At 47.1% G+C, this 22,849-nt stretch overlaps 1 protein-coding gene across 1 annotated transcript in view; it reads right to left on the bottom strand.

Moving 5' to 3' along the window:
- Positions 1-22,849, bottom strand: part of Lmcd1 (LIM and cysteine rich domains 1) — a 59,740-nt gene that overhangs the window by 12,995 nt on the left and 23,896 nt on the right. The window contains exons 2-4 of the mRNA XM_076841240.1: positions 18,496-18,584; positions 13,472-13,727; positions 4,953-5,285 (exon numbers count right to left, since the gene is read on the bottom strand). Of these exons, the coding sequence (XP_076697355.1) occupies positions 4,953-5,285; positions 13,472-13,727; positions 18,496-18,584 (678 nt within the window). The remainder of the gene's footprint in view (positions 1-4,952; positions 5,286-13,471; positions 13,728-18,495; positions 18,585-22,849) is intronic.

Raw genomic sequence — 22,849 nt, forward strand, 5'->3', positions numbered from 1 at the left:
GCAGGGGCAGCCAGCAGTTCTGTGGCCCTGCAGCCCTCTGATGCTCCCAGGTCCCAGGACATCACGTGGGGGCCAGAGCTGGGTGGGGCAGGAAGCCCTGCTGTTCTTGGCACACAGATAAAAGGCTCTCAGATTCCTCAGTTGGCTGGACTGTGAGGGACACCAAACGCTGCTGTGACCCCAGAACATAAACGCTCACAGACACACGCTTGCCCTTGGGTGGTTGGAGGCCCTGCCAGGCTTCCCCAGGGCTGCTGGACCCTCAAATCCCTGGCGAAGCAGAAAGGTTGGCGCTGAATTGGAGCCTGTGGCTCATCAGCAAGTGGCTAACCTGGCTGAGCCGTAGATTCCCTGCCTGTGAAATGGGTATGACAACCCCTCTCATGGTTGCCACAAAGACAAAGAGATGGAGACGCCACCCAGGGCCCCTGAGTAGGACACAGTGGGGCATGTGAAAGAAAGAGAGGGAGGCTTCAGAGTCTTGCATGTAGAAGGTTGTGTTTCTCCTTTGGGGGTGACAGTGGGTGAGTTCCTATCTGCTACTGGGGTTTTTCTGCTCTATTTGCTCATGGGGAGGGAGGACTCTGGCGCTTAGTGGCTGAAGGCATTTCCCGTGATGTCCCGCCTCTGTTGAGCTCAGTGGTGTGATCATAACACTTTGAGAAACTGCTCAGAGTCAGGCGTGGCCTGCCACGACCCTTGGATTTACTGCTCAGGAAGATGGACGTACCATGGCTAATTGTAGGTCTCCCTGTCCTCTCCATAGCACCTCTGCAGGCGGCTGTTTGCAAGCCGAGGGTGTGGGTGTTGGTGTTCTATGCTCAATAACTTAAGTGGGGCAGCTCCAGCCATTTGGATGAGCAGGGGTCAGGGAGCATTGTATCCTGCCACCTGGCTGGCCCACGGTTACCCAGTTCCCTCAAAACACAGGCCCTTGGCGGGAGCTGTGCCCAGCCCATTTAGGAAAGGCTGTGACAATCAAACTCTCCTGCCCTGGATAATACTTTCCACTGGGAAATAGTTGGTGATGGGTCAGGGGCAAGGAGGCTGCAGCAGCCCAATTCCACCATAGCTGTGACCTGCATGTCCCTGAGATGTTGGAGGAAGGACACCACTGTGGGGCGGGGCTGACAGGTCAGTACACAGGGCCATTTGAGCATGTGGCTGCATGCAGTGTAGACAGAGGCAGCTCGTGAGCCTCAGATGGCTCAGATGCAGTGTCTTCAAGGACATGAGTGGTTGGGGTGGTGCCAGGTTCCATTCCTGTGTTTCCCACGGACAAGGCAAAGGAACCACGACACATTCTCCAAGCGGGGCTCCCTTTCGGTGATTCATCAAAATGAACGTAAAGCCAGGAGGCCACGTGAATTTAGAAACCTCCCAGGTTACTACCTCTTGGATCCTTGCTCTTTACCAAATTAGTATCATCTTTGCTGAATTTGCACATGAGGGAATTTTAAACACTTTTTTCGCAGGGCATCTCAAAGTGTGGCCCCAGACCAGCATCCATTTCACCTGGGGACCCGGTAGAGATGAGAGTCTCAGGCCGTGCCCCACACCTACTAAGATGGGGACTCTGGGGCGGGCACCCAGTCTTCTGGAAGACTTAGGTTTAAGTACCACTGCATTCGCCCACTAAAGTCCTGGTATAAAGAAGCCCAGGTAGTTTACTGCCTCTCCAACTTCCGTGGCCGTGAGACCCTCTTATGGCATAACATCTGTTTGCCCTCCTATGAATAAGGTCTGGGAAATGGGAATGAATTTGGCCTTGGAGTCCCTTCTCACTTCTGAGGCCAAGCAGCCTGGGGGTGGGGGAGGAGCTCAAGCTCTTCACAGCAGTAGGGGGTTGTGAGCTCTGTATTGGATACTAGTGTCAAGTCCAGTCCTTGAGCAGAGAGCAGTACCCGCTAAGCTGTAGCTGCCAACATAATCACCACTGGGGCGAGGATGGCCAGATGCTACCAGTCTAGTTCCAGTATGTTTCATATGGCTTCTTTTTTGACTTTCATATTTCCTCTTGCCCCTGCCCCATAAATCTCGGGTTTGGGGATGTCAGATTGTCTTCCAATGTCCTCTGCATACCCTCACCCTCAAGTTGAATACCCTGACCACTTACTGCAAAACTCATTGCCCTGCACTGGAGGAACTGGGATCAGGCTTCTTTCCTCTGTTCTTCAGGGCAGGGGTGGTGGCTCAGGGATAGAGCACTCATTCTAGCATGTGTGGGGCACTGGGTTTGATCCTCAGCACCACAAAAATAATAAACAAGTAAGATAAAGGTATTGTGTCCACCTACAACTAAAAAAATAATAAAAAACACACACAGTCGTCTTCTTCCTATTCTTTTTTTTTTTTTTTTTTTCTGCAGCTAATAACAAGTAAGGTGCTAAAACTCAACATCATGCAGATGCTGGAAATAGTGGGGATTTGGAAAAAGGTCTCATTGTCTCTGATCCTCAGATTCCTGCCCTCTCTGATGATTCTGGTGAAATTCACCCTAGCAGGCAACTGTGAGAATTAAAGACAGACTCTGGACTTGTGAGCCTGGGATTTGGCATGGACCAGATGCTCAATCAATGTGGAACTGGAATCATACCACCTTTTAGGCAAAATGGCCATGAAAATTGTGGCTATCTGTCAGTACTCAATTGAATTCAAACACTGATTTTATTCATCTGAGGAGCACATGTTTTTCTGAACATCTACTATCTATATCTATGACACCTACTGCAGACACAGAGATGAACAAGACCTCAGTATCTTGAGGGGGTGACAGACATCAGACCCCTAATCACATAATTGGGTGTTGAGTTCACATTGTGGTTAGGACAAGAAAGGAGAAGTCTATCTTTTATAGCCAGCCCAGCCCAGCCCAGGCCAACTAATAACTGCTTCCTTTGGATTCCCTGCTTTTTCTCTTTTTGGTACTAGGGATTGAACCCAGGAGGACTTTACCATTGAACCACATCCCCAGCCCTTTTTCTTTTTTGATTTTGAGACAGAGTCTCCCTAAGTTGCTGAGGCTGGCCTCCAACTTGTGATCCTCCTGCCTCAGCCTCCCGAGTCACTGGAATAATAAGCATGAACCACTGCTCCTGGCAATTCCCTGCTTATTTTTCTAACTGTGGATCTGACATTCATTGTCTAGCAATGTTACTTAAGCGATTCCGAAGTATCACAAGTATTTTCTAAAGTTAACTGTAGGCAAGGACCTAGAATCCCAGGCCACCTTTGCCCCAGTTCTACGCTGAACAAATGAGGGGAGCTCACGCGATGGTAAGATCTGCTCTCAGATCAGCCTTTCTCTCCTGGGAATGGCAACTTGGAAGAGTCATGACAGCCTCAAAAAAGTTTCCTTCCAACATGGAATTCTCCGGAATTTATGCCTTAAGAACAGACAGCTATTCCGAGGGTGGACAGAGGGCAGAACTGTGGTGGGATGGGGAAAGACCAGTTTACAAAATGTGGTAACTGGAGCTAATTTTTTCTTAAAGGGCTTAGAACCTGTGTTTCTCTTGAGAAATGGGTCTTTAAATATCATGGCCAAATCTGTAGTGGAAGAGACAAATTTTGTTCTTTCATCTTAGAATTCTTGGCTACCGCATTCTGAGGCCACAGTTCTTGGATGGCAATCCTAGATCCTGGTAACGACATGGAGGCTGGAGATGGAGGGTGCTCAGGGGAGACAGGGCCCTGCTCTCTCTGGTTCCAGCAATGACATCGTCTGGGCGGACATTTCCCTGGGTTGTTGGATCACGGCTGTCAGCCTGTTTCCAGGGAAAAAGGTGATGAGGACCCTGTGAGTTGGAACTTTTATCTCAAATAGGGAAGGATGAGGCCACATGGCTGATGGGTGGAAAGAACTAAAAAGATGTGAGGGGCACTAGGGGCTGGACGTGAAGTGAATGTCCATTAGCCCCGTGTGGTCTCAGCTTGTCCTTTTGCCTCAATTTAAGACAAATCAGGCTGGATGCATTTGTGGTGCATGCCTGTAATCCCAGGGTTTGGGAGGCTGAGGCAGGGCGATTTCAAGTTCAAGGCCAGCCTCAGCAAAAGTGAGGCACTAAGCAACTCAGTGAGACCCTGTCTCTCAATAAAATACAAAAAAGGGCTGGGGATGTGGCTCTGTGGCCGAGTGCCTCTGAGTTCAATCCCCAGTACCCCATGCCCCATAAAATACAGACAAATCTATAAGGTTTTCATCTCCTGAACACTGGGTTCTCCAAATATCCCCCAGTGCCTCACTTCCCAGTAGCACTTCTGCTCCTTGCTGTTAGAACTTTCTAAAACAGAACTGGGCTCGTGTGCAGTCTCTGACTGAAAATCTGCCTGTGACCCTTATGATCCATGGGTTTCTCCAACATGGGGACAGTGTCCTCTATTCATCTATCTGACTCCCTGGGGCTTGGCAGATAATACAAGCTAACCAGAATTTGATTGACAGATAAATGAACAGCATGACTCTCCAGGAAGTTCCTACTTACTGACCTCCCCAGCCTCACGTCCCCCGTTCCTCTTGCACGCCATGCTGTGTCACATGAGAACAGGAGACTGCTTTTAATCCTCTGACTCTTCTCTTGAACTGAGAGACTTGGGTGGCTCCAAGCCTTCCCCAAGTTATTCTCTCCATTTTTTTTTTTTTTTTTTGGTACCAGGCTCCCAGTTATTCTTCAACACCAGCTTGTGCCTCACCAACACCTTGCAGTTTACCCTCACCCCCAAACACGGTTAGATGCCCTTTCTTTAAGCTATGGCAGTCACCTTCCCCTGGACTGTGACCTTGTATTATTTCCCGTGGGATAGCACCTGGGACAGAGTAGATGGGCACCAACTACCTGCTAAATGAATGAAGGTACAAATGGTTGCATGAACAGTGTGGCATGAGGGCGCCCTGGCCCTGCAGCCCTGTGCCTTGGTCACTTCAGCCAGGCCAGAGACAAGGGGACACTCACGTATTCCACCTCCTTGGACGGGTCACCCAGGCTGCCGTTGGTGGTGGGCATGGCCTCTGTGCCCTCTGGCTTTTCCTGTTGCTTCCCCTCCTCCTTGGGCAAGCCGCCCTGGCCCGGGAGGGCCACTTCTCCCACACCTAGAGCCTCACTCTTATACTGCTTGACGAATTCTTCCATCACTTTCAGCTCATTCTCCAAGAGTCCGCAGCAGCGAGAGGGGTCTTGGTCGTAGATGGGGAGCTGATGCATGAGCTGGCGGCGGCGGTAGTAGGCGCCCTCGGTGCCTGTCACCGGCTGCTTCTCCTTGGGGATGAGTTCCATGTACTGTAGGCCCTGGAGGAGGGGGAGGAAGATACAGTGTCACGTGGATGGGGCTATAGCAGTCAGAGAAGCTATGTCAGAAGCCACCTAAAGTGTCAAATGCAGTATCTTTCAGTGTTCTTGGTGACTAAGCATGCAGTCTTTATCTTTTAATTTAATGTAGCTTTTTTTTTTTTCAAATGACAAAAGCAATATCTACCCGTCTGTCATCAACAGTTAGGAAACAGATGAAAGACTCGTACAAGAAACGTGCATCTTCTAACTTGTGTGTCTAAGAAATAATTGTGTATCTTACTGCTGGTGTCATGGAACTGTGGAAGTCTGTCTGCCTCAGAGTTCACTAAGTTGTAACTTTGGGACGCCTGCTTTTACTAAATGCACGCTGGATTGAGAGTTAGCATTTATACCTGGGTGTGGTGACGCATGCCCCCAACCTGAGGATTGCCAGCCTCAGTAACTTGAAGCCTAAACAACTTAGTGAGACCCTGTCTCAAAATTTAAAAATAAATAAATACAAATGGCTGGGGATGTGGCTCAGTGGTTAAACACCCCTAGGTTCAATTCCTGGTACCCAAAAGAAAAGAAGGAAGGAAGAAAGGGGGGAGGAAGGAAGGAAGGAAGGATGGAAGTCCTCTATCAGTAGGTTTCGGTTTTCTGATGATTACAATAGCCCATGTTCACACTATGGGAGAGAAATAGCTTATTTATTTATTTTGTGGTGGTGGGGATGGAGCCCAGGACCTCACACAAGATAGGCAATCACTCCACCATTGAGTTATCAGTCTCAGGAGCTGTCTCGTGTGTAGAAAACGTTCTAGATCTTGCTCTTGGTGAGCGTGTGGTCATGTGAGAAAGAAAACCTTCTTTGCCTCTGTTAATTTATTCTCCATCTGCTCACTATCTAGCCACTTCTCCACTGCTAATAGTAACTAGTAGCATTTTATTATTTATTCTTCCCAAATTGGAGCTGTAGCTTTCATTTTTGGATGGCCCTGGGAAGAGAAAGGAATCTATGTCTACTCCTTTATATTCTCATCAGAACCATCAATAAAGACCATTTTGCTTTGTTCTCTGACTTGCAAGCAATGGTAACAACTATGCTCACAACTTTTGTTCCTGTCTTCAAGTTGCTGCTTTAAAGCCTGTTTTCTGGTATCGCTGGATGGACAGTAGTCAACAGAGAAAACTCTTACAGTATAATAATTACAGTCATGCGTTAATAACCGATCTCATATAATCCATACCCACCCAGGACTGTCTTGTCACTCATCCCACGATTGATGTCCTTAATTTCTGCCTCTGCTCCTAGAGGTGCCCTTCATGGAGAAAGGAAAATCCTTCTTTCCTCTTGCCCCTTCTTACGCTCAGTACCATATGCTTTGGCCACTCCCTACTCCTTAACCATTCCTGGTATGTTCAAGTTCACCCTCTAAGGGGACTGTCCACTCCCAAAAGCAGGTAGTATCCTTTCTATTTTAGTAGCAAGAGGGAAAGTTCTAAAGATGGCCTGTCCTGAACTAAAATCCCAGTTCTAGGTATGCCTGCTGTGTGACTACAGCCACCTCACACCCCGTCTGTGCACAGATTCCTCAATTGTAAAAACAAGGATCATAAAACCTAGGGTGGTTGAGGGGTTTGGTAATAGAGCATCTACACTGGGTAGATCATTGATTTTCCCCTCCCTTTGCCTTCCTCTCTGTGTCTTTTCTATCTTTTAAAAGTCTGTCACTGCAGTCAGAGGTACCAGGGACACCCTTCAAATTGGTTTTTCTCAAGAGACACAGTGTTTGGGAACCATGTGAAAAAGTAAATGCAGATGCCCCAGCCAAGGCCTCAGTTTAGTAGGAAAGCTGTGGGGATCGGGAATTTGCATGTTGGAAAATGTCTTATTTCAAAATGGAGATTCCCTAGGAAGGAGTCTGAATTTTATTAACAGCCAACAAGGTTCTAAATGAGCTTTCATTCTGTCCCAGGCTGTAGCCACAGATTCATGTTCTTAATGAGACTAGTACAATCTAAGTAGGGGTTCATTTCGATTTGCTGGCTCTACAGTATGGATCTTGTTTCTTTCAAAGAAGGATATTTTTTACTTCATTTACCTCAAGGGTGATGCTCCTAATTAAAGGGAATAAAAGGCAATCCAGTTTAAAATTGCTTTTCTTAGAAAAGTGTAATTAGATCATTATGGGCATAAGGTATTTCATGGTTTATTAATTTTAAAATATGCAAAGACACCTTCTCAGAGCAGAATCCACAACGTCTCAACTCAATAACATTTGCAAATTGAAATGAGTAGTATTTATCGGAATAATAAATATTTCAATGTGTTCACAGACAACTGTCTGATTTAGCTTTGGGGTGTGTGTTTTAAATCTTTCCCTTGATGAATCCCCGGGATGAGATGCTGCAGGGAAGATGAAGATCTGAGGTCACAGTATGGGAAACCAGGAGGCAGAATATTTATCCTGGATGGTGCTTTCCCATTTCTGCACCTGGCCTTGAGTCTGACCCTCACCACCAGGTGGCCCAATTCCTGTCATACAGGTGAAAGCAGCCACATTGCTCCTCTGTGATCCTGCCTGCCCATATCTCATCACCTGGGGCTGGACTCATTTTGGAATTGGGGGAATCAACATGAAAATTCAACTAAAGTCCATCAAGAACAGTCCTCAATGTTGCCTGATTTTAGAGCACAGGGATGGTATAGTTTAGGTCTTAAGTGTCCCAGGATGGAGCTCTTGGGAGGTGGTGGAACCTTTAAGAGGCGGGGCCTAGTGGGAGGGGTTTAGGTTATTGGGGGCGTGTCCTTGAAGGGGATTGTAGAAGGCTGCCTCCTCCTTACTCTCTTGGGCCTCCTGGCCCAGGTGAGTTGAGTGGTTTTGCTCTGCCAAGTTCTACCATGATGTCCTGCCTAAAGTGATCATGGACTAGAACCTCCAAAATCATGAGCCCAAACAACCTTTTTGCCTGTATAAATTAATTATCTCAAGAGTCTGTTACAGTAACAGAAAGCTGACCAATACAAAGGGGGAAAGAATCTGCGAGTGAGGCAGGTATGAGTCCAGAGCCTGGTACTTGCCAGATTTCCTAATGAATGAATTCAGGAGAGGAACATTCTTAGAAGCAGAGAGGCAGGTGCTCTGGGTCCCTGTGGGAGTCAGATGGAGGGTTGCTCACTCTTAGCCCCGAGGGCTTATAGCATACCAGTTAATCAACCCCAGGAGCATCTGTGTACTCCTAATTACTTTTCTAGGACACAGGAGACAACCAGGGCAGGGGACAAAGCCCTGGGGTGGGGGTGAGGGTGTCATTAACTCTGAGTTCACATCAAGTCCTTCTGCTTTTCTCTGTGTCAAACTGAGTAAGTATCTAATCTTCTGGGCCTTAATTTCACCATCTGCCAAGTTCAGGGTAGACTGCCTGATCATTAGGGTTCTGAGCACTGTGAGAAGCCAGTGGCCTTTTCTCTGGATCCATCACAACAAAGAACAGCAACACTGCTGACTCAAATCCACAGCCCAGGGAAGGGGCCAAAGGATCCAGTGGTAGATCATAATCTGTTTCAGGCACTTCCCAAGTGCTTTACGTATGTTAACCCATTTAATTCTCAGGGCAACCTTGGAGGAAAAGCTGATGCTACTCCTTGGGAAATTGGAGCTCAGAAAGTGTATGTAACCTTCCCAAAGCCACACAGCTAATATGTGATAGAGACCATCTTGAAATCAGCAGCTTGGGTCTCATGCCCTTCTCTGCGATGCCACCTGGGCCAGGATTGTCAATTTCCTGAATGTGTCTGTATTTCTGACCTTTAAGGATACACAGCCCACCATGCTCAGCTTTATAAATAGACTGTGTTAGGAAGCCTGGAGCAGTGGCCCAGAGAGCCACACCATTTCTTGATCGTTGCACTCACAGTGTCTATTCACAGCTCCGTGCCGGCCCTGGGTGTCTGTTGCTGCAGATGGGTTCCTGGCTGGGGCCCGAAGAAAGGGAGATTTCCTTCTCAGGGCCCAGTGTTCCTGGTGCAGCTCAAACCCCCAGCTGAGGACTGGCTGTTTGTCTTTGCCTTGTCAAGGTCACGCATCTAACTGCCACCGGCCCTGCCTGGCTGATCTGAGACTCCTATCCTCAGTACCATTCACTCCCATGCAGACATTGCTAAGGGATCATAGCTGAGGATCTCAGGGTCTCCCTCCATACATCCCTTCAGGCAATTACTGATTGGCGTGGACTTAGGAAGGGGATGTTAGGGACAGAGCTTTGGGTCCCAGTAGCTGCCTAGTGGTGCTCTGACACTGTGAGTGGATTGCTAGGAAGTTGATCTCATGGGCCCAAAATCTTTAGCAAGAGGTGTTTTCTCAGACCGGTTGGAAAGATTGCTTCAAGTTTAAATTTTTCCCAGGGACATGTGGTATCTGGTCCTCTGCAATCTGGTTGGGACATTTAGGGTGGAGAGTTGTCCAGAATCTCTCTGTGTAAGGGGACACATCAAAATGCTAAGAGAAAAGTGACAAGGGGCCCTATATTTCAGTTTGGGCAGTAGGTCACATTAGTCCTGAGTCTGGCTGTTCTGCCTGATTCTCCTGTTGTCAGCTAATGATGGTCACTAGGTTTCATGGCACATGTCAACCCCAGTCAATTCTGGCTACCTGGAACTCTGGTGTTAAGAAGGATCCCGAGGCTAGGTAGGACTCATTGGGGACAGTGTTCTCAATGGCCACGGATGTCTGTCACGGGTATGGGAGTAGAGGGTGAGGTGTGAAATCAGTGCCACCCTGACATAGGCTCCTCATGAGCCTCTGTTTGCTCCTCTATGAAATGGGTCTATAGCATCGTACTCAGCACAGGGGGATTGGTGGTTGGTCATGCGGTACATTTGCAAAATGTTCAGTAGATAGATGCTGGCTACCTTCACCTTCTCCCTCTTGCCTCTCCCCAAATCCTGTGAGCTTGTCAGATCTTCTCAAATTCCTTTCTTTTCTTGAAAACCTTCCCTAAAAACCCAGGGATTTGCTCCTTCCTACCTCACCTCCCACCTGTGAGCTCTCCCCATGGTCCGATGAGGAAGCACCTGAGTTTGGGAGGCAGGGAGGCTGGAGCTCCAGGGCTGGCTGTGTCATTTAAATCATGGGTGGAGCATTTGAACTAGTTATCTCCTGAGCCTCTGTTACCACCTCATAGATGAGGGTCATGGCAGTACCTTCTAATAGAGCCAGGAAATTAGATGAGGTGGTACACAGAAGGCTCTTAGCATAGAAGCTGGCACAAAGTAAATCCTCAATAAACAAGAGCAGTTAGGCTTATTGTTTCCAGCTTCTGAGGCTGATGGATTTCTCTGGCCTTCCGTCTGGTTGGGAGGGCCGACAGACAGCAAGGTTCTGTTCCATTTCCAAAATATAATCTGTCCCCATCACTTGGTAATTAGAGGGAAAAAAAAGTTGGAAGACGTCGCAGGAAGGGAGAATTGGCCAGTTTCAGACATGTGCCTTGCCCCGGCAGAGCAGAGGCCCGGCACACAGAGGGGCTCTTTATAGCCGTGTGGTTTTATGAGCTGGCATTAATCACCGCCTCAACACGCCTAGCCCTGATTATACTGGGGCCGAGGCGTTTGGGGTTTTCACCAGCCAGTTCCTGACACCTACAGCCAGCTCTTTTATGAGCTGCTTGCTTAGTTTCCACTGACATGTTGGAGAGCCACTTGATACCTCACCTAGACCGGGAGCGGGAGCGGGCCCATGTTCCGAATCACCTGGCCTGGCCTGCTTCTGCTATTGCTCCAATGCCACCCTCTAGGTTTGGGGATCAGCCCCTGCCTAAGCCCCACAGACTTGCAAAGGCCAATGATTTATTCTTTGCTTCCTCACATGTAGGACAATTCCCACCTTGCGGGGGTCGGGGGTGAACAGTGAGCTCACGAATGCTTAAGCAATTCTTTTAAATCATGCTTCAAGCTTTTCAAAGAGTGCAGTTAAAAAAGAAAAAAGCAGGGGCTGGGGCTGTGGCCCACTGGTAGAGCGCTTGCCTAGCATGTTTGAGGCACTGGGTTCAGTCCCTGGCACCACATAAAAATAAACAAAATAAAGGTATTGCGTCCATCTACCACTAAAAAAATATTAAAAGAAAAGAAAAAAAAAGCAACTTAGCTTCTCTTCACTCTAGGAAGACTCCGCCACCCTTCCCTGAGGGACAGAACTGTGCTTTTCAGACTCCTTTCCGTGAAGGATCATGGCGTGTTTGGCTTTTCTGCTCATTGTAGATTGATGTGTGGTCTCACTAATTGTGATTAGCATGTGGCTCATGCCGCATGAGACCTCATGGGGGTCACTGAGATGAGTTTTCCTGTGATCACTTGGATGTCAAGATGCTTTCAACACTTTCCACCATTTATTCTTAACTTCTGTACTGTTTTCATTGTGAACCCATCCTAAGGGGCTTTGGGAAATGGTTCTGGTCTATAGACCACACTTGGAGTATCTCTGGCTGGAGGGTGACCTTCCAACGATACACTTACCACGTACCCTGCTGCTGAGGTTTACACCCTGAATGTCACCCAAAGACCTATATTAAAGGCTTCATCCCCAGAATCATGCTCTCAGGACTCATGGACCTTTAAGAGGAGGAGCCTGTGGGGAGGTCTTTAGGTAACTGGGGACATGCCTTGGAAGGGACTATGGGATCCTGGTCTCTTTTCTCTCTCTCTCTCTTTCCTCTCTGGATCATAAAGTGAGTGGTCTTGTGCTACCACACTGTCACCATGATCTTCAGGCTTCAAATCAACAAAGTCAATCAATCAGGGACTCAAATCTGCAAAACTGTGAGCCAGAATGAACCTTTTCTCTCTGCAACGGGATCATCTCAGGTATTTTGTTGTAGCGATGGAAAGCTGGCTAATATACCTGTACTGTGTTAGGTGTGGGGATGTTCTGGTGTGACAGGATGCATGTCCTCAGGCACTTTGCCTCACTCCAGGGTGGAGAAAAGAGGCTAAACAAAGCACTGAGGGATGCACAAGATCATTTCAGCTTACACTATAAGCTTCTAAGGAAGTGGGCCCTGAGAAAGGGCCACATCCACTATAAATTGGGCATTTAGGGAAGGCCTGCTTGACCCCTGCTTGACTTGGAAAGAACTTGGCCATGCAAAGAGTAGGGAAAGGACTTTTCAAGCAAAGGGAAAAGCAAGTGAGAAAAAATAAGTTCTAGAACTAGAGAGAGGAAGTCACTGTGGAGGAGCCATGGAAGAAACACGCAGGGATAGAACATGCAGGACTTCAAAGCCTCTTTTTTTCCCTCCCAGAAAGATTTAAGAAAATGCCAGACTCACATCTCTCAAATTGTTGAGTCTTTTTTTTTTTTTTTAAAAGTACCAAGAATTGAACTCATAGGCACTTACCCACTAAGTCACATCCCCAGCCCTTTTTTATTTTGAGACAGGGTCTCACTAAGTTACTGAGGCTGGCTTTGAACTTGCCATCCTGTCTCAGTTTCCTGAGCCACTGGAATCACAGCCATGCACCACCCCACCCAGCCTAGTGAACATTTTTTAATCTCAGTCCTTTGTAGAAATCATCTAGCCTCTTGCTGTTCCCAGAGAGGTCTGGGGACCAGCAGCCTCAGCATCACCTGGGAGTTTGTCAGGGCTGCAGAATCTCAGGAGGGGACCTAAACCTACTGGATGTATTTTCATGAGCTCCCCAGATGATGTATGTGGATGTGAACATTTGAGAAGGACCACTTGGGTGCTCTGATTCTTGAAGGGAACTACAGGTTGAGTCTCCTGGAGAGTCATTTCCTAAGCTCCCACATGATGACTACTTCTTGCTTATGGAGGGCATATCTCAGGCCACAGTGCTGTGAACACCTCACAGATACAGATAAGCACTCAGAGAATTTTAAGATTTCCTGTTCAGAAGTAAAGAGCCCCAAATGGGACAATGAGTGCCCCTGTGTTACAGCTGGAAGGCCCTTCAGAGTTCATATGGATGCCTCTACCTATTACACTGATGAGGAAAACTGAGGCCCAGACAGCCTTGACTTCAACATGACCTGGCGTAGGAACAGAGTTGAAACCAAAGCTGGCCCTGCCATTTGGCAACCTTGCCCTCTTGCCCCCTCATGTTTGAAATTCAGGACCCCACAACACAGCTCATATTTACAAGGGCAGGAAAACAACCATTTGATTGGAAACAGCTGTCTTACCAGTTTCTGGGTGACTCCAGGGGGAGCCCACTCATAGGTGATGGTATCAAAAGTGGGGTCTTTCCCAGTGGCGATGGGGTTGGTCATGATCATCCGGTTCCTCTTGTAAATCCGGATGCCGTCCCCGCCTTTCACCCGGGCGGTGAGGGTGGAGTACTTGGAATCCATCAGCAGGCGGCCAATTTTCCGATCATCTTCCAGGTCGGAGCTTGGGCAGTGGTCCTCCTGACTGCATTTGCACGACTTGCATATTTTCCTGGGGAGTGGGGACAAGTGACATCAACCTCTGGGAAAGAGAAGCAGAGTCTCCCCCTGGCACAGCATCTACCCTTTCGAAAGCAAGCGCCAAGCTTAACAGTGGTACCTGGAAAAGGCTAGCAGCAGAGAAGCCGTCACCTGAGGCAAAAAGGCCTTTGGGATTTGGATCTGAGTTTGGGAAACACCCCTCTGTCAGTCTGTTTGTGGGAACGTGGGGTGTGAATGTTGTGAAGCTTTGCAGTCCAGATTTGCTGGTAAGAAGAGTAGCCATTTTCCTCCTGGTGGTTGCCATGGCAAAGGCTAATTCATTCATTTGAGATGCTGTAAGGCTGAAGTCAGTGCATTCCTGGGCCTCAACCTGGCCCACAACTTGCTTTGTATAAATAAAGTTTTATTGGAATACAGTGGTGATCATTCACTTGCATGTTACCTGAGGCTGATTTTGGGTTGGAATGGTAGACTTGAGTAGTTACAATAGTGGTCATGTGACCCCCAAAGCCTGAAATATTTACTATCTGAACCTTTATGAGAAAGTTTCTTAACCCCTCCTCTGGGGCTGTATCTCAGTGGCTTGCCTAGCCCGTGTGAGGCACTGTGTTGTATGCTTAGCACCACATTAAAAAAAATGAAAACAAATAAAATAAAGGCATGCTATCCATCTATAACTACAAAAAAATTTTTCTTTTGAAAATGGTCTCCTATTATTCATGAGCCCCAGACCTCCAGCAACTTTCAAACTCTTCAGCACGCACACTAAAGTGAGACTCCAATGGAAATTTTCTTTAAGAAATGTGATGACAGCCAGGAGTGGTGGCTGATATCTGTAATCCCAGTGGCTTGGGAGGCTGAGGCAGGAGAGCCTCAAGTTGGAGGCTAGATTCAGCTTCGAATTTACTGAAACCCTTAGCAACCTAGCAAGACACTATCTCAAAATAAAAAATAAAAAGGGCTGGGGATGTGACCCAATGGTAAAGCACCCCTGGGTTCAATGTTCAGTATCAAAAAACCAACGAACATGTGCAAAGGAGGCTAAGGGAGAAATGAGCTGAGAGACTCCCCCAGTTGGGAGACTGATGTTCTATTCACTGGGAAGACTTTGGATGGAGTCTGGGAGAAGAAAAGGCATCTTGGGGAAGGTTCAAATTGCCTTGAAAGTCTGACGCTTCTTTCTGACAGTTAAAGAGTGGCTGCTTTATGTCATGGTGTTAAAGGTGAGAAATCCAGAGTTGCATAGTGTGAGGGCAAAGGTGCTCCCCTTCTATGGGCCTGTCACCATAAATGTGCTGTGCTGTGTCTCAGATGTTCTGATTAAAAAAAAAAAAAAGCATGAGATTTAAGAGCTTGTTAAGCAAAGTGAGCAATGTCAAGGCCAACTGTGGGAACAGTGAAGGACTAAACAAGGGAGCTTTGCTGCAATTGGGTCACAGCAAACCAGCCCCTGGGGCTCTCTTTTTTTATACCCAGCAAATTCATATGTTTGGTCATATATCACACACACCAATTGTGGGGCTTTCGGAGGCTTGCTTGCTTGGATGGTCCACATCAGTAGTTCCCCAACCTAGATCAGTTCTGTTCCTCAGGGGCCATGTAGCTCACATAGCCCATGTCATAATGAGGAACAGAGGGTGCTCTTGGCATCTAGCAGACAGGAGCCTTAGATGCTGCTAAACCTCCTACAGTATGTAGCATGATCTCCAACCACAAGGAATTATCAGGCTTAAATTGGCAATAGGGCTAGGGTTGGGAAGGCTTTATTTAATTGCAATCTTTAAGGAGTTTGAGGACAGAAAGGAAGAGAAAAGCATATGGAAAAAACTGAAAGTAGGATGGGGTTGGGCTATGACCGAGTTGCATGAGACCTGGGATAGTTTTGCTGGCCCCAGCCAGCTCCCCAGGGTATGACTGGGTTGCACTTGGATAAGGGCTCAGTGCTAGGTGGTTATGAGCTTGGAGAAGTGTGGGTTAGAGAAGGTCAATCATCTTTCTTTGTGAAAGGCTACTGCTCCCTGTCTTTAATACACCACTATGCAGGGTGGCATTTTTGATGCTGTTTGAGAAGCTTGCAGCCCAAGTTCACATTCAGCAGGCTGCAATGTGAGAAATGCTAAAACCATCAATTTCAAGGCTTCCTTCCAGCAGTACAAAAGGGAAATGACCCTAAGGGTGCTGCAGGACAAACAAGACAAGTCTTTCCTTTTGGGTCTCTTAAGAAGGGTTTGCTTGTTGTACAGAATAGGGAATGTTGGTTTTGTTTTGTTTTGTTTTCTTTGTGTATGTTTGCTTGGTTTTTTTTGGTACTGAGGATTTAAGCCAGAGGTACTTTACCACTGAGCCACATCCCCAATACTTTTTATTTTTTATTTTGAGACAGGTTCTCACTAAGTTGCTTAGGGCCTCGCTAAGTTGCTGAAGCTGGCCTTGAACTTGGGATCCTCCTGCTTCAGCCTCCTGAGCCACCGGGATTACAGGTGTGTGCCACCATTTCCAGCAGGGAAATTTTATTCATGATCCATATTATACTCTTCCCTCTCCCTTGGAGGAGCTGGGCAGAGACTAATTCTCTAAGAGTACAGGTGATGGCTAGCACTTGTGACAGTGAAAGCAACGGAATTGGGAGGGATAGGAGGAGGAAAAAGGGAGTAAAGGAAAGCCCAGGGTGGAGGGACACGGAGAAGCCTTGATACCAAGTCCTCCATGTCCTCTGTGACCCTCTTTTCCTCCCCACATCTTCCCTCCACGATACTGGAAGAGGGAACTGCCCTTTGCTGTTTTGGTTAAGGTAGACCCCCAAGATGCAAAATTGTTTCAAGTGGAAAATGTTAACAAATCTGAGACATTCTTTGAGACTGTGTCCACCTTATTCCTCCTTTTCTTCATGCTCTTCACCTTACCAGGCAGGTTGCTGGGATTGTATCGATGAGGAAGACATTCCTCCCACCCCCACCCTTGGTCTTTGCAGCCACCCAGACTGTAAGGGACACAGACACATCCCCAAAGAACCTCGGTAGTGTTCGAATTCTGCAATCTTCATCCACCACCTGGCATTGAATCCACCCTGTGATGACCAGCCAAGAGGCTTCCCTTCTAACCAGGCTGACTGCAACCTGAGCTATTGAAATGTCTTTCAGATAACTGACAACATGAAAACCTTAGTCTTCCAACTAAGGTTGTATGATATCACTACTTCAATATGGATGGAATTCAGGTGCCTACTAAGGTGGTAGCAACCAGTAGACCATCTTGATATTCAGGACCCACAAGATGCCATCCGTATGTTTCAAAGACAGATGCACTTGATGTCCGAGTCGTTTCCAGGATAAAGAGGCCACAGATTTAAACAATAGACTTCTTCCAGCCATGAGGAACAGAGTCAAGAACTATTCTCCTCCATAAACCATTGGAAGAGCCGATGAAATGCATTAAAAGACTGTTTTTAGATGGTAGGTAACAGGCCGCTCAGGACGAATCCCCGAGATGAGGGAAGGCAGGATTCAATTCACTTTCTGGCTGTAATTTGGGGACCATTCTCCATCTATTCCAAGAACTGTACAAAGAGACTTCCTAGCCTTCTTCACGGAGCTGAAAAGAACTGAACCTTGTCCGAGACCCTGAGGAAAGAAGCTTTGGTACCAGTGGCGTTGAGATGATATGTAAGCTGATTTTTTTTCAAGATCAGGAAGAGCCCAAATGGCCAAAATGGAAATGCAGGGCTGTGTCCCTCCTGGGATGTTTTAGTTGTAGGAGGAAATTTTTCAAGGAATGTGAGCCAGGAGGAGATGACCTTGAAGATCTTTTCCATCAGAAGACCTAGAGGGCTCTCCAGGAATGCAGTCCACAGATGGCCTCCTGCTTTGAAAGCTCCCAGTCCACCATATTGAAGACCTGAATTCAAATCCTGCCATTTAGTTCCTGTCTCCCCATCCCCCACCACAGGATCCTCATCTGCTGAATGGAGATAATAACATCTGCCGCTCAGGGTTATTTCAACTGGGAAGATTTTACTCAGCTCATCTCAACAGCCTCTTTGAGGAAACACCTTGCAAATGTTGATTCCTCCACCCAGTGTCGGAGGTGACATGATGGCTTTGATCACAGAAGCTCCTTGCTTGTTACTGTCTTTCACAGAGCTTAGCCTCCCCCTCTCGGAGCTGTAGGCGGTCACACAGGCTGTGCCCTGCACAACTCCATCCCTATAGATACTGAAATGAATACCACTGGGGCCTTCTGCAATATGGCAGCCTCACCCGTGTTGTCAGAGTCTTTGGTGAAAAGAAAGAAAAAACTGTGCAAACCCAGCTGGATCCTGTGGGTCCTCCTGCACACATGTGAATACCAGGTCCTGGTTTTGAAGTTCTGTGGGCAGAATGGCTTTTACTTCCTGCGGGGGCCACTCATAGACCCAAACTTACCAACCGGAATGATGGTGTAGTGGAGTCAGTGAGATTAATCCCCTCCACCAAGCCCTAGGGCAGGCAGCCCTACCCCCTAAGTCTCCCCTGGCCCCATCTTCCCAGGTCAATCCTTGCTGGGCTGGGCTCGGTGGCCTCACCCCTTGCAACAGTTTAAGAAGCACTAAGCTCCCCCTTTAGATCCTTGTTCCCCAAGGCTTTTTTCTTGTTCCTGAATTGGGACAGGCAGGAGAGCTTTCCCTCCCCAGCCATCCCTCCCCAACAAGCAGTGCACCCTAAGCAGTCCCAGCAGAGAACCACCAGAAAGGACAGCCAAGAAGTAAAGGCAGACAGGGTCCCCCCAACAAAATCTGTTACCTCCATGAATGTGGCTCGAAGCCTGAACACATCCCCTTACATCTCAGACAAGTCACGCTTCGTGCCGCCTGCTGCTGGCCCAGGGACATCTGGAAAAGGAGAGAGAAAAGAGGGTGTTTTCCTCCCAGACATCTTGGACTGGAGATGCTTGACCTCTGAAAGACTTGGCATGCCAGCAAAAGGACTGCACGGGGTTCAGAGGATACCAGATCAGTAAGCCATCACTAGCTGTTTACCAGGGAGAGGGAAGACCAGTTGGGAACGGGGCCACAGGGCAGGCAAGTGTGAAGGGTGAGGCTCCTCCCAAGAAAATTGCAACTGGTGCTCATTCCCAGGCTCCGGGACAGTCCCCGAACACCAAGCCTGGCTGGAAAGGCTGTGCCGTGAGTGACCATCTGCTGCTCACCCACCCGCCCACTCCTTGATCCACTTGTCACTGGAATGACATCTTCCCACTCAATGCTTCCTCTTCCCCATTTACTTCTGATTTATCAATAGAATTGATTAAACCAGAGCTACAGGCCTAAGTATACATGCTGCCAAGTGTTTATGGCTTAGAGCAAACCTTAAGTATTTTGTTAACACACTGAAAAAATCTCCTGAGCATTTACCATAAAAATCTCCTTTGGCAGGAGAACAATGCACACCACAGGTTTGATCAAAGTGCGTTTGGCTGCTGCTGCTGCTGCCAGGTTTGGACCTGAATGGGGGTCTTAAACAAGCAGCCTCACCCAGGAGCTTGCTAAAAATGGTAGACCCGCATGTGCTGCCCCAGCTCCTTTGCATCACAAACTGTGTTTTAAACAACTTCCCAGATATTTTTGCATTTTAAAATTGGAGAAGCAATGGGTTAAGGTGTTACTGCCCTCTGAAAAAAAGTTACCTAACTCTCCATGGTGGGAGGGTGTCCTGCCTTTTATTGAGCATCTACTGTGTACCAGGTGCAGGAGATATAACATAAGCTTCAGGGATGCCCTAGAGCAACTCACAGTCTAGGGGGAAGCGAAGAGGGAAACATTCTTGTCACCTTGGAAGCCCTGAGGAGGAGGAAGGGAGGCTTCTCCTCTGTGTAATTGCAAGCTATGGGCTTCAAAGTCTGAGATACCAGAATGCAAATCTAGCTTTTGGGTTGCATGTAGCTTATTGGTTGCACGGTGTTGGAAAAACTGAGCTTCAGTTTCTTTACCTATCCAATGGGCATAGAGATAATATACATGAAATACCAGATCATATTAGGCACAAGAAATGGTAACCACTATTAGTTTGCACATAGACTTCAGAAGTGCAGAGAAAGGTGTTAATAAATCCATACGGGGAGGATCAGGGAGGCTTCTTGACGTGACTTTGGATTTGGTCTATGCAAATGAACAGGCAGAAGAGGAGACCAGAAGATGCCTAGCAGAGGGCAGAGAACAGGCAAGGGCCAAACAGTAGCAAAAAGGTGCAGTGGGTGGGGTGTGGCGATCTGAGCATGCTCTTTGCAACACTTTATTGGGTTTGCTTTGAAAGGGATAAAAAGCAAGCTGTGAAATTCATGAAGCCTTCCTCATGGTCAGTGCTAGAATCCAGAGAGAGATGTAAGAACTGTTACCCTTCACAGTACTTCTTTTCTGCACCCTAAGACTCCCCATGATAATGCCAAGCTGGACACCCCTACTGGCTACCTGCTGATTGTGCCATGTATCATGCTGCGCTCTTCTGTTGTGTACATTCAGGCTTGAGGGAGCAAGAGCCAGACTGCACATGTCTGGAGTGGAGTGTGTTCATGCTTGTCTCAGTAATAGATCCACATTAAACATGAGAATTAATAACTTAAAAAAGCTGGGCACGGTGGTGCACACCTGTAATCCTAACAACTCCAGAGGCTGAGGCAGAAGGATCACAAGTTTGAGGCCAGCCTCAGCAATTTAGTGAGGCCCGAAGCAACATAGTGAGGCCTTGTCTCAAAATAAAAAATAAAAAGGGGCTGTGGATGTGGCTCAGTGTAGAGTACTCCTGGAGTTCATCTCCAGTACAAAAAAACAAAAAACAACCCACTAACTCCTCATTGCCCTAAGTAGGGGAGCCTCCATTCATAGGCAGAATTTTACTCCCTAAGGGCTGGGGTTGTGGCCCAGTGGAAGAGCACTGGCCTAGAATGTGTGAGGTACCACATAAAAATAAATAAATAAAATAAAGGCATTGTGTCCATCCACCATTAAAATACAAGAGTCTTGTTTTCTAAAGCCTTTGGAATCTAGTGTTGTGAGCTTCCACCTCTTCTTCTTGGCACCTTGAATTCTACTCATTGAAATGCACAGATCTTTCTACACTTAATCCTTGAGAGATTCCAAAGTTACTTTAGGAATTACCTCATTTACAAATAGGCCTTCATAACAGAAGAGACCTGGAAGCATTTTGTGCGGCCCAGCCCCTGGCTTGCCTGAGCACAGTTGTTGATCCAAGAGGAGGCACTGAGTCTTCCTCCTAGGACGGGATGGGTCCTGATGCTTGGCCTGGATTTCTGCCCTCTGCTGCCTCAGGGTTTGATTGAGCAAGAGTGAGGCAAGGAGGGTGGTACTGCAGGCACTCAGCCTGTGATGCAGGGCACCAGCCTCCAGGGCTGGCACTGGCATTTATTAGCTCTGCAACTGAAGGCAAGGCACATCTTGGCCCAAACTAGAACTTCATAAAATGAGAAAACTGGCCTGGTTCGGAGTTGCCTAATTCTATTCTGCAGGGATGCTCATCTCTAATCCATTGACTTATCTATTATTTTTAGTATGAAATTTTATGATTTTTTTCCATATTTTTATTGGAGCATGACTGTTGTACATCATGTTGGGATTTGTTGTTATGTAGCCATAGAGGCACACAATCTCACAACCTAATTTGGCTAACATCATTCCCCGGTATTTCCCCTTTTCCCTCCCCTTGGTCCTTTCCTCCACTGATTTCCCTTTGAGTTTCATGAGATTCCCCTCACCTTCCTTTTCCTGTTTCTTCTCTAGCTTCTGAATACAAGAGAAAACATGACCCTTGACCTTCTGAGTTTGGCTTATTTCACTTAACAGAGTGTTGTCAAGTTCAGTCCATTTTCCTGCAAATGATATACTTTTGTTTTTCTTTATAGCTGACTAAAACTCTGTGGTATATCTATATCACATTTTCTTTAACCATTCATTCATTGATGGACGCCTAGGCTGGTCCTACAGTTTGACTGTTGTGAATTGTGCTGCTATATAAACATGGGTGTGTGCGTGCATCACTGTTGTCCGATGACTTTAATTCTTCAGGATAAATACTGAGGAGTGGTAGAGCTGGGTCCTGTGGTGGCTGCATGCCTAGTCTTTTGAGGAACCTTTATACTGATGTCCATAGCCGTTGTACTCATTTACCATCCCACCAACAGTATAAAAGTGCTTCTTTTTCTCCCTGGCAGGATGCTTAGTTTGTGAGATGTTACGAAGTGGTTCCTGGTTGCAGATGGGAAGGAGGAATACACCAGCAAGTAAAAATGGCAGCACTAGCTGAGCAATGGCTTCCCAACCTTTGGAGTGCCAGCCTGTGCTTCTAGAAGCAAGGAGAGAGGTGGAGAGCAGGCAGCTGTTTCAAGTGGGCAGACCTAGGCTCTGGTACCACGCTGCTCAGGTACTAGACTTGGTGATTCTTTGTGTTCTCACTGTGTCATGAGGGTGACGGGAACCCAGCCTTCCTTTGAAGGTTACATGAAGGAAAGGACTTAGCACACACTTATTATGCACTTGGTGTTTACTGCTGCTGTTGTTACTGCTTGTGAAAAATGGTCTGAGAGACCTTGAACTTGATGTTCTCAAAGCATCCCTCCCACGCCAGCTTTATATTTTTTAAATAATTTTTTTTTTAGTTGTGGATGGACACAATACCTTTATTTTATTAATTTATTTTTATGTGGTGCTGAGGGTCGAACTCAGTGTCTCATATGTATCGGGGCAAGTGATCTACCACTGATCCACAACCCCAGACCCAGCTTTAGTTTTCTAGGGAACTTCAGAGGAAGTAGTTTTCTAACTGCACACTCCAGTTAGACAATATTTTCCTATTTTTCCCCCATATATAAGTTTTGCCTCTCTGGCTAGATTTTTATAAAAGAAAAAAAAAAGGCTTACAAACATTCTGTAATTTGCAATTACCTCATTAACAAAGCTGTCTCTAGCCTTTGTCCCAGTAGTGATGTACTACTCATCCACCTGAATAAAATCAATATGACAAATCCCCAAAACACTGAGAAAGCTCAGTGGAGACAGGCAAGTGACAGTCAGGAGATCCAGCCTATTTGGGCCAGATCCTTAAACTAAATGTGGGTATAGGAAGCAGAGAGTTGGTCCTAGCATAC

The sequence above is a fragment of the Callospermophilus lateralis genome, chromosome 20, assembly GCF_048772815.1.
Source record: "Callospermophilus lateralis isolate mCalLat2 chromosome 20, mCalLat2.hap1, whole genome shotgun sequence".
In the NCBI taxonomy this organism is placed as follows: Eukaryota; Metazoa; Chordata; class Mammalia; order Rodentia; family Sciuridae; genus Callospermophilus; species Callospermophilus lateralis.